At 38.4% G+C, this 12,665-nt stretch overlaps 1 protein-coding gene across 5 annotated transcripts in view; it reads left to right on the forward strand.

Moving 5' to 3' along the window:
- The window catches only part of TNFAIP8 (TNF alpha induced protein 8), an 82,135-nt gene extending 71,807 nt beyond the window's left edge, over positions 1-10,328 (forward strand). For 3 of the 5 annotated variants that reach the window (XM_005300160.4, XM_005300158.3, XM_065550372.1), the window contains one exon: positions 8,428-10,328. In XM_005300160.4, coding sequence (XP_005300217.1) covers positions 8,428-8,993 — 566 coding nt within the window. In that variant the 3' untranslated portion in view covers positions 8,994-10,328. Of the gene's footprint in view, positions 1-6,009; positions 6,313-7,258; positions 7,373-8,427 lie in introns of those variants that run through there. The other 2 variants (XM_005300159.4, XM_042854652.2) reach the window with 2 other exon arrangements.
- Positions 10,329-12,665: the final 2,337 nt, after the last annotated feature.

The following is a 12,665-nucleotide window of genomic DNA, read 5'->3' on the forward strand; positions in this document are numbered from 1 at the left end:
GATTGAGGACAGTATTCTGAAAAGCAGTGACTTAGGGTCACGGTGGATAATCAACTGAACGTGAGCTCCCAGTTACTCCTGGGGGAATAATGGCCACTGCACCTGCACAGAATTCATGTTCCCCACATATTTCTTTGCTTCTCCACAGAAAAATGACTTTCTGACAGGGAAGCAAATGGAAGCTGCAAGAGCAGTCATGCACCACTTCCTAGCTGTGCAGGTACATCATTTCAGGCATCTAGCAGACAGGTAAATCACCACAGGGCTGGGGACACCCCAGCCAGTGGTTCCTACCCTCAGCTGGGATCAACTGCTAGTCCCAGCTGGGCTGGAGGTAGGAGAGGATGGGATTTCCTCTTCCCCTGTAAGGAGTGGTTGGAGCTGTGTCAGACCTACCCCCAGAAACCTCTCCCAGCTGCAGGAAGTTCAGCATCCTCCTCTGCTTCATGCCCCCATCACTCCTCAGGGGAGGGGGAGCTGCTCCCCCATCTGCCCCAACCCCCATGCATCCAGACCTCCCAGACACCCCTGCCAAGTCTCACCCCATACACCCAGAACCCCCTAGCTCTCCATACCCAAACCTCACCCCATTGAACCTCAATCCCTGGTCTGGAGCCCTCTGCACCAGATCCCCTGCCTCCAAACCCTGCACCCAAACCACCCTCCATGAGCTCCCTGCACACCCTAATGAGCCCCGCCCCCTGCACTACCCTAAGCCCCCACATCCAGACCCCTACACCACTGACCCCCCAACTATCTGCACACCTGGCGCAGAGGGGCAGGGCTCCAGGGTGTTTCTGGGGCAGACCCAGGCCTTGTGCTGTGTCAGGGTCGAGTGCAGCCTCACTACTGAGTCTGTGTCCCGGGGGTGGGGAGGCTGCAGAGTGATCTCTCACCTTTGTGCAGCCAGTGGCCTGTGCTCCCCATTGCCATGCTGGAGCCTTTGCATTTATTTATTGTCAAATAAAACTTGCAGAATTTTAAAATATTGTGCACAGAGTTTTGAAATTTTTGGCGCAGAATGCCCTCAGGAATATCCCAGTGCAACGCTGTGGCTAAAAGGACTAGTGTGATCCTTGGATGTATAAATAGGGGAATATTCAGTAGAAGTAGGGAGATTAGTATTATCTCTGAATGTGGCACTGGTGCGACTATTACTAGAATACTATGACCAGTTCTGGTGTCCACAAATCAAGAAGGATGTTGACAAATTGGAGAGTCTTAAAATAAGAGCCACAAGAGTGATTAAAGGATTGGAAAAACTCCTTTGGTAACTCAGTCCATTACATGGAATAAGTATGGTTCTACAATCATGGAATCATAGAACTGGAAGAAGCCTCGAGAGGTCATCTAGTCCAGTCCCCTGCACTCATGGCAGGACTAAGTATTATCTAGACCATTCCTGACAGGTGTTTGTCCAACCTTCTCTTAAAAAATCCCCAATGATGGAGATTCCACAACCTCCCTAGGCAATTTATTCCAGTGCTTAACCACTCTGACAGTTAGGAAGTATTTTGTAATGTCCACCCTAAACCCCCCTTGCTGCAATTTAAGCCCATTGCTTCTTGTCCTATCCTCAGAGGTTAAGAACAACATTTTTTTCTCCCTCCTCCTTGTAACAACCTTTTATGTACTTGAAAACTGTTATCAGTCTTCTCTTCTCCAGACTAAACAAACCCAATTTTTTCAAACTTCCCTCAGAGGTCATGTTGTCTAGACCTTTAATCATTTTTGTTGCTCTTCTTTGGACTTTCTCCAATTTGTCCACATCTTTCCTGAAATGTGGCGCCCAGAATTGGACACAATACTCCAGTTGAGGCCTAATCAGCGCGGAGTCAAATGGAAGAATTACTTCTCCTGTCTTGCTTACAATACTCCTGCTAATACATCCCAGAATGATGTTTGCTTTTTTTGCAACAGCATTACACTGTTGACTCATATTTAGTTTGTGATCCACGGTGACCCCCAGATCCCTTTCCGCAGTACTCCTTCCTAGGCAGTCATTTCACATTTTGTATGTTCCTTCCTAAGTGGAGTATTTTGCATTTGTCCTTATTGAATTTCATTCTATTTACTTCAGACCATTTCTCCAGTTTGTCCAGATCATTTTGAATTTTAATCCCATCTTCCAAAGCACTTGCAACCCCTCCCATCTTGGTATCGTCCGCAAATTTTATAAGTGTACTCTGTATGCCATTATCTAAATCATTGATGAAGATATTGAATAGAACCGGACCCAGAACCGATCCCTGCGGGATCCCACTCGTTCTGCCCTTCCAGCATGACTGTGAACCACTGATAACTACTCTCTGGGAGTGATTTTCCAACCAGTTATGCACTCACCTTATATTAGCTTCCTCTAGGTTGAATTTCCCTAGTTTGTTTATGAGAAGGTCATGGCGAGACAGTATCAAAAGCCTTCCAAAATCAAGATCTACCACTTCCCCCCCCCATCCTTAAGGCTTGAAAGCTATTAGGTCTAAGAAAGCTATTAGGTTGGTTTGACACAATTTATTCTTGACAAATCCATGCTGACTGTTATTTATCACCTTATTATCTTCTAGGTGTTTGCAAATTGATTGCTTAATTATTTGCTCCATTATCTTTCCAGGTACAGAAGTTAAGCTGACTGGTCTGTAATTCCCCGGGTTGTCCTTAATTCCCTTTTTATAGATGGGCACTATATTTGCCCTTTTCCAGTCTTCTGGAATAACTTAGCTATCATTATATTTACTTAGCTATCGTTATATTTAGCAAGTTTTTCTTAATATGTAACCTCAATCTCCCTTGTTGCAGAGTAAGCCCATTGCTCCTTGTCCTACTTTCAGTGGATATGGAGATTTGATCACCATTCTTTTTATAACAGCCCTTTCCCTATTTGAAGACTGTTAGTAAGTTCCCCCCTCAGTTCTTGTCTCAACACTAAATGTGCCTAGTTTTTAACCTTTCCTCATAGGTTAGATTTTGTAAATCTTTTATCATTTCTGTTACTCTTCTCTGGACTCTCTCCAATTTGTCCACGTGTTTCCTAAAATGTGGCACCCAGAATTGGACACAGTTCTCCAATTGAGGCCTCCCCAGTGCCAAGTAGAGTGGAACAGTTTCCTCATATGTCTTACACATAGTACTGTTTTTAATACACCCCATAGTAATATTAGCCTTTTTTGCAGCTGCATCACATTGTTGGCTCATATTCAGTTTATGATCCACTATAACACCTAGATCCTTTTAGCAATACTACTGGACAACCAGTTAGGCTCCGTTTTGTATTTGTGCATTTGATTTTTCCTTCCTAAGTGTAACAACTTGCACTTGTCTTTACTGAATTTCATCTTGTTGATTTTTAGACCAATTCTCCAATTTGTTAAGGTCCTTTAGAATTATAATCTTGTTCTCCGAAGTTCTTGCAATGCCTCCCAGGTTGGTGTCATCCGCAAAGTTTATAAGCATACTCTTCACGCCATTATCAAAGCCATAAATGGAAATATTGAATAGTACTTGACCCAGAACCTGCAGGACCCCACTAGATATGCCCTCCCCGTTTGATAGTGACCCATTGATAACTACTCTGAGTACAATCTTTCTAACAGTTTACCCACCTTCTAGTAATTCCACCTAGACTGCATTTCGCTGGTTTTCTCAAAGATTGTCATGTTTGGACTGTGTCAGAATCTTTACTAAAATCAAGATGTATTACGTCGACTGCTCCTCCCCATCCACTAGACTAGTAATCCTGTGGGGTTTTTTAACCCTTACAGGAGATCAGATTAGATAGTCACGCTGGTGCCTTCTCACGTTAAAATGTATTCTAAGTATAGATCATATTTTCAGAGTGATTACCTTGTGGATCTGCCTCATTTCCTATAGCCATCATGTAACTTCCTTGTGCCTACCATAATAATTGCCTATATGGAGACATTTGATATTCGGAAGACATTTAATGAAGGTTGTTGCTTTGTCATTTTTGAAATAAGTTAGATGCTCTTTTTTGCTCTTCATTTGATATTCCCCTCATATCTATTGTATTCCTTTCTCTCTCCTTGCTATTACTTCTGTTCTTTAGTTTTCTTCTCCCCTGGACTGACTGTCCAAGCTATCTGGTCCTCTCCTCCCTCTATTCCACTGGATATTCTGTTTAGCTGTTTCAGTCCCTTTTCTCTCCACTCCTACTGTTGTTTGGCAGCTCCAGTCCCATTGCTGGCTCTGTTCCATGTGGCTGACTCCTGTTTCCTCTCCTCCGTAGTATCAGTTCTTTGTTAAAGCAGCTAGGGTGGCTTCTTGTTTTCAGCTACTTTTGAACACCCGTAGTAGCACCTAAAAACAAGGAGCACTAGTGCCAGCCAGCTTGCTGCAGAACACTGGCATGTGTTCTGAGGACCACAGTCTGGGAACTGCTGCAGTACATTAAGGAATGTTTTGAGCTTTATTTTTTTTAAAGAACTAAATTTAATATGCTTTAACCCAAGATATGATCTGTAGTATTTATTGCACATTAGAATCGAAGCATCAAGTCTTTCATTAAAAAGATAATGTCCAAAGGCTTAGAAAATGTGACACTAATTAGGAAGAAGCTATACATTATGATGGCAGAGTTCAAAACATCAGGTTGCCTCTCTTATAGTTTTATCTTTATGATCAGTGCACAGTAAAATGTGTGGCAGAGACAGGGTTCTGGGAATACACACAGGATTGTCTACTTTTGCCTGCTGCAGATTTTATCCACTCATCTGTCAAAAGCTGCTCCTGCAGTGTTGTCAACTTCTGCAATTTTATCACAAGTTTAATGATATTTGGTGGTTTTTATTTTGCTGGAATCATGTGATAAGATGATGACCTCAGTATTTTTTTTTTTAATTTCTAGCGCTTATTATTGCTTGAAAACATAAACCTTAAAGGCTCAAAACCCAGCAGATAATTAAGAAAATAATAAATAAAAAAGTATTGGTTTTAAGTTTCATGAATTCAAGCCACTTGTGATATTTGAACACTTGGTACTGCTCCTCCCACTTGTTTTCAAGTAGATGCCCCTCAGGTGTAAAACAGTGCCCCTCACTCTAGGAGTCTGTTTTACTAAGAATGTAAGATCCTAATCTTGTGCAAAGATTGTAACATGATTCAAACCCACAGCAATACTGTGGCAAATGCACTTGTCCATGCAGGAAGACAGGCAGGAAATCAGTTGCCACATTTCTCGAAATGTTCTTTCAGCATGCAATGTTCAGCCAGCAATTACTCTTTTTTTGTTGTTGTTAATCTTTTATACTTTGCAGGCTAGAATGGAAAACCTATTTGCTTTTGGAATCTGGCTTTTTGAAAAGTTTCATGAATGGTCTTGAGTTGCTAATGGACATATCCTGTATTCCCTCTACAAATATATTTACTACAATTAAAAAAAAAATCCGTGTTATTATCTTATTGGATTTCTAATGATTGAATGTTTTGGAAGTCATCTTTTGCTAATGGATTGAAGGTCAAATAAGTTTTACAGCTAAGGGCAAAAGGTAATTAAACCAGTGTATTAGAATATGCATTAACTAGAGATGTGGCTAAAAAAGTTAAACTTCAGATTTCAAACCTTCCCCAGAAAGTGCAGAGGTTGAGATCTGGAGGTTTGCTTCATACGCATCGCTAATGCAAACCTATAGGAAAAATATTTAATAACTTCTCTGTTAATATAGTACAGGCCTAGTTTGGGTAATCAAAAATCTGAGTTTAGTTTGGGCCTGTTTAGTTTAAACATGTTTTGTTCAAATAAGTTCATTTTTAGTTTGAATGAATAGCTCAAAAATAGGAAATCAGGAAATAAGCACTTAGCTACAGGAGATAGGGGTCCCTTCCAAAGAACCAAGTATGCCCTTTCTAAGTTACTTTATCTTTGTTCTTTCTATATTTTTGTTCATTGTCCCAGATGTCAGTTACCAATAACGGCTATTAATGTTACATTGCTTGCTCAGCAATGCAATTTCCTTTAAGCTTTCCTTTCAAGGAAGTGAAACTACTTCACTGTAATTTTTGCACTTTGAGTTGCCAAAGTGAAATGGAGCAATTCAGGCTGAAAAGAAAAAGGTAGTTCAGAAGAAAATGCTTTTATGAGGTTGTCACAGAGAGAGGATGAAAAAACTTTAAATCTGTATCAGATTCCGATGCTATTTGAGGGGAGTATATTAGGCTACTGTGATAAAGTATTGATGTTAAATTTAATTAACAAGCTACCAGTCCAGTCTTCACCTCATACACATTGTGACTATACCTGAAACGTGACTTTGGCATCACCATCTCAGTAAAAGCTGTAATTCTACTTGTTGATGAACAGTAAGTAAAATTTTAACTTTCTCAAGGGAAATTTTGTCTTTACTTTGAAGACTGATTCCTTTCAGTACTTAAACTCAGTTTTATTTAAGTACTTTGTAAATAAATTGCATTTTAATTCTTCAATTCTTTTTCTGGTATTGATAACAGAAGAGAGAAACCAAGAAATAAATGTTCATAATATAGTCCAACTGGGTTTTAGAATAACTTTTTTTTTTTTTTTAAAGATAGAGTTTGTATTTGACAGCCAGAACTTGTGGAATGATGACAAATTAAAGAAATGAAAGTTGACTTGTGCTCTAACAGCACAAATGTAGATGTATAGAAAGTAGTACAAGCGACATAGCCCCAGCATTTTAATAACATATAGGGCAACCATTCAGAATCTGACATTCATATGCAGGTGAGAGAGAACTCTTTATTTGCTAACACCACTGTAATCATATGTTTAAGGCTGGGTCTTTTTGTTTTGTTTTTATTTTTTAAGAAAAAGTCAAATGTTCAATTATGACTTTGTTTTAGAAAAGCTCTCTGTGTGGGGTTTTGGAGTGTCAAAACCATTAATGGCTGGGTTTGTAAGGATAGGAAATGGTTAGAGGCTGATTTGAGGAGGGGTGCTTGTTAGTAGCAAGTTCTTTAAGTTATATTGAGGTATTATTTGTGATGTAGTTTTAAGGCAAGGGTGGCTTTAGCATCTGGATAAATGCCCTTTTTAGCATTTGTATAAATCCAAAGAGGAAAATAATGAAATAAATTTTTGTTTTTGCTTTTTTATTCCTGAAGAGTTGGAAAGGTACTTTGTAACCCATCATAGTGCTCCTATCAAAGCAGAAGAAATCTGTATAAATTTGTGGAACATCAGAAATCATTGAGATTTGTGGCCTTAACAAATAAAGCCAGGGAAGGACAATATTCCTGGTTTGGTGAGAAGATGATCAAGGAGCATTTAGGAAACATAGGGGATGTGGTTTTAATTATTTTTGTTATAGTAAAGTGGCAATCATAATTCAAAGGAAGCTCATCTTTACTTGATAAAAATAGATCTCTACTATCCTAAGCACTGGTTAGTGGCTTTTCATACTTGATGATTTTTAAAATATGTTGATTGTTTTTATTTAAATAGTAACACAGATTTATTATTAAATTTTAAAAATACAAAAACTGTTCAAGTATTTTTCACTGTTCTGATTGGCTAGTTATGATCCTTAGCTGTTTCTCAGACCCATATGGTTTAGAAAAGGCGGTTTGTCTTGTGAGCTTGATTACTGCTCCCAAAATAGCTAACAATGAGTTCTTTGGTACTTCAGTATCCTCATCTGGTAAGAACTAGCTCTTTAAAAAGATATACTCAAATGATCTAAGATTTTTAATTAATTAACTGTGCAGAATGTGGTTACTTTTTCATTAAGTGGGCTGGAAGCTTTCCAAATCCTAGAATGGGATTCTGTTGTGAGTTTTTCAAAGATGCCGTGAAGGATGAAATATAGTTTTATAGCTTAACAAATGCCCCTTTGAACAAATATCCTTTATATGTGCTGGCAACTGTGTATCTGAACATATATACACATGGCTAGTAGGAAACTTTCTCTTCCAAATGCAGAACTTTGCCCATGGGCATCTGCAGAATATGCTTTCATCTTATTTAAAAAAAAAAAAATCCAGTCCTGTGTTTGCAAAGAAAACATTCCATATGTGAAATGAATGTAAACAGATGAAGGGTTTCCTTTCAGACAGCCTAAAACTACTGGGCGGGTGCAGCCAGAAGCCAATTCGTGTCCCAGCAAAATCTGTGTTGTTGTGTTCACACGTGTTCATTCGCTTTATCTAGGCCTTTATGTTCATCCATTTTGGTTGAGTTTCACTTAGTTTTTTGTGTTCATTCAAACCCAAAACAAACTCAGTGAATGCAAACCTACACAAATCATACCAAGAGCCACAGGAAGTCTGTGAACCGAAACTGCAGTTTTCACACATTGATGATTAATTCCATTACTTTTGAAGGAATATGGTATGCCAACTGTAAAATAAATGGATATGGGCAGGAAAATGTTGTTTAACATGCTGTCAGTAATGTGCCTGTAATGATCTAGTGATTGTACTCTGTTTTTTTTTTTCCAGTGGCCACGGATATCTTCAATTCCAAAAACTTGGCCGTTCAGGCCCAGAAGAAGATCCTTGGCAAAATGGTATCCAAATCAATAGCAACTACCTTGATAGATGACACCAGCAGTGATGTTTTAGATGAGCTCTACAGAGTGACAAGGGAATACACTCAAAACAAGAAAGAAGCAGAAAAAATCATTAAAAATCTCATCAAAACAGTCATCAAATTGGCAATTCTCTACAGGAATAACCAGTTTAATCAGGAAGAAATAGCACTGATGGAGAAGTTTAAGAAGAAGGTTCATCAGCTGGCTAAAACCGTGGTCAGTTTTCATCAGGTGGATTATACCTTTGACAGGATTTTTTTGTCCAAATTGTTGAATGATTGTAGAGAGATACTTCATCAAATCATCCAACGCCACCTAACTGCAAAATCACATGGACGTGTCAACAACGTGTTTGATCATTTCTCTGATTGTGAATTTTTGGCTGCCTTATACAATCCCTTCGGACCTTATAAGCCCCACTTGCAGAAACTCTGTGATGGTGTCAACAAAATGCTAGATGAGGGAAACATATAAGTACTCGCATTACGGTTGACTGCTCGTGTATAATTTGTAGAAGGAACACTGCTGATTTATGAAGGAATAAGGGACCATACAAAAGTAGTTTTTATAATATAACAGATGCTTCAGAAAAATCTTTACCAAACTGAGTATTATGAGCCATCTATTGCTATTCCCAGTCAACCTGGAACAAAGACTTCGAACAATACTGCTTTAGTGTGCTTTGCCTAAGGAAACGGCTAGATAAAGGTTGTGAAACAGAGCTGCTCAAGTAGAGGAAGACTCTTGTGAAGTATATGATAAAATGAAATTATATGTAGTCAAACAATCCAACGATGTAATTTTACATTTAGAGTAATATTTATAAATCATCAAAAGGCTATTTTTTTTTTGTATCAGACTAGCATGGTGATGGTACATTCTGTAATTTCTTTAACTCACATGTTAAAAAGAGAGAATATATATTTGATGCATTTATATTCACATGTGCTCTATGTAGATGTGTAGATAACCGCTTCCTTGAGCTGCCTTTATGAACAGTTCAGTTTTACAGTTGTCATATCCCTGATACTTTTGTGCAGCATTTGAACTGCATTGTTAATCTGCAGTCCAGTAATGAAAATCAGTTGTTTGAAAACCTACCCAGTGACCCTTGCAGATCAACTCTGATGCCTGTTAAGTTTGATTATTTCAGAAACAGTAAACTACAATAATTCAGCCTGGCTTGGAAAATGCATTCTACAGACTGAATAGTGTGTTGTAGAAGAAAGCACCTGTGATCTATAATTCTGTTTCAGAATTTTAAAACTCCATGTGCAATTAAAAGATAAAATGCAGTGAGTGAGCTAAGAACGCTCATTAATTAACATGCGAGTCCTACTACTATATCCATCCTCTTCTGAAAACGTAAGGGTTGATGTATTTCTGCACATTAAGATAACGCATATGGTAATGTGAATTTAGATAACATAAGCATCTGAAGGCTAAATAAATTCCACAGCAGTTTGCTTTGTATATAGCGAGCTTATGTTGTTGGGTTACATATAGTAACAACTGTTTAACAAATAGAGAGAAGGCATTTACAATACCACAGATTAAATCAAAAAATGTTATCTAGTTCTTTTCACTGGTACAAAAAATATGTGACTCCCAAACACTGTAACGTGCTAAAACATTTCAAACACCTGAGGAATTTTTGTGCAGAAGCTTATAAAGAACTTTGCAATGTATTTAATTGCCAAGTTTTTTTGCTGTTTGATATGTCTTCTATTTTATGAGTAAACCAAAGAATGTTTGCACTCCACACTTTGCATGTTTTTTCTGTTTACCTATTAAATTAGAAAAAGTAAACTTGTGAAGCGGAATGCAATCTCTTGATATGTGCCTCACCATTACAATTTAATTATTTCCTTTCTAAAATGGAAGGATAGTTCAGTCTTCATGCTCATTCACTCACTGGACTCATAGTATGCCAAGAAGGGTGCCCAATGTGACTTTGTGACAGGGATGCATAGGTAAGAATACCAAATTATTTTATACAGGCCACCAACATCCAGCAGATGGTGAAGGGTTAAGGTCAGTACCAGCTTGGGCCAATTAGAAATGGATAAGTTAATAATTCTCAGTTTCAAAGGGCTGGAGAACTACTTTGTCATCAGATAGTGTCTCAGAGAGCCAAAAAATAGCCATCTTCATATTGCATTTTGTCCATAATCAGTGACTTATTGGTGTCATGAGGATACCCTGATTATTTTGTGACTTTGCAGCTTCATCTTTTTTCATTTCTCCACATCAAACTGCTTGGGTGGGAAGAGAAGGATATTCTTTCCCTCCACTTTCTCTCTAACTGATGAGAGAGGGAAGGTTCCTGAGGGCTGGCTAGAAATATGGTTCAATATCACAGACTGAGTCCATATTGCACTACTAATCCACTGAGTCATCCACTCTTCCTGTATAAAACAGCATCAGTGAGTGAGATTAGAGATTAATGGAGATATCCTATCTCCTAGAACTGGAAGGGACCTTGAAAGGTCATCGAGTCCAGCCCCCTGCCTTCACTAGCAGGACCGAGTACTGATTTTGCCCCAGATCCCTAAGTGGCCCCCTCAAGGATTGAACTCTCAACCCTGGGTTTAGCAGGCCAATGCTCAAACCAGTGAGCTATTCCTCCCCCAAGAGTGAATTTGAACTCTTTTTGAAGGGAAGATGTGATATAGCACTGTTTAGAACCAAGCCTATAGTCTCTACATTTGCTGCATAAGCGTCCACATCTGCGCTTCAGTCAAGACCTGAAACATTTTGGCTAGTCAAATTCTAGGTTTCCCCTGATCATGAATTGGCAATTGTGCTTAAAAATGTAGTATTACATTGTGGGCAAATGTCCACGATCTAGGCAACTATAATGTAGTCAAAATTTATTAACCAGATTTCCGGAGGTGAAGTCCAGTAACCCATTAAATCATCCAGCCATATACTTGCATCTTAAAATAGGTTAAACTGATTATAAAACTGATTACTAGAAGCTTGCCAGATATCAGAAATCCCCTCTAGTCTGTAACTTTGACACATTCTTCTAGAGCACAGTAAGAATAACTGTCACCCAGCATTCTTGTTTGACTACAAAGAAGTCAATTTTATGACCGTGATGGAAGACACTTGGATTATATATTTTCAAAGATATAGTTTTATAGGTAAAGTGAAATGGTAGTTAAAGTGAGCTATATAATTCTACAGTGTCATTTTTCACTCTATAAAATCTAATTCAGTGCCTTTTAATCATCATAAGTTTAAAATTAAATTGGCTTTTAATTCCTCTGCCATGTCAAGAGAATGTCTTTTGCCTGTGAATTGTTTTATTCATAGCCATTAAACATAATAAAAATATCAATTTATAATATATTAAATATTGAAGTGTTATCTCAAATTAGCATTCTGTACCTATCTCAGTTTGAAAATTAAAGTACACCTCTACCCCGATATAACGCGACCCGATATAACATGAATTTGGCTATAACGCGATAAAGCAGTGCTCCGAGGGGGCAGGGCTGCACACTCCAGTGGATCAAAGCAACTTCAATATAACGCGGTTTCACCTGTAACGCAGTAAGATTTTTTTTTGGCTCCCGAGGACAGGGTTATATCAAGGTAGAAATGTAAGTTGAAGCAGTATAGTTGTCCTAAATTACTGATAAAATATTATGTTCATTATTTACTGAGGATGCACTGAACCTGATACATTATGATTTTAATAGGAGAAACATAAAACAAATTGTTGGTACGTTAAAATTCAGCTTCTCAGTTAACAAAATTGGTGGATTTTACTGTGGAATTAAAAAAACAAACCCTCAGTATTTTATGTGAGAGACTAGGTGAGATAGTATCTTTTATTGGACCGACTGTTGGTAGAAAGGACAAGCTTTCAGGCTACACTGAGCTCCTTCAGGTCTGGAGAAGGTAATCAGAGTGCCCAGCTAAATACAAGGTGGAACAGATTAAGCATAAGGGGCTCATATGTGCTGTAGGAGACCACTTGAAATTAAGTGGGCAACCAAGTGTTAGGCAGCAGGGTGTGTTACAAATTTTGTAATGAGCCATAAAACCGGTGTCTCTGTTAAGTCCATGGTATTTTATGTTTGTTTTGTACACTTGAGTGCTCAATCATCTGGATGCATAATGTATTTACTATTG

The sequence above is a fragment of the Chrysemys picta genome, chromosome 6, assembly GCF_011386835.1.
Source record: "Chrysemys picta bellii isolate R12L10 chromosome 6, ASM1138683v2, whole genome shotgun sequence".
NCBI classification, from domain to species: Eukaryota; Metazoa; Chordata; order Testudines; family Emydidae; genus Chrysemys; species Chrysemys picta.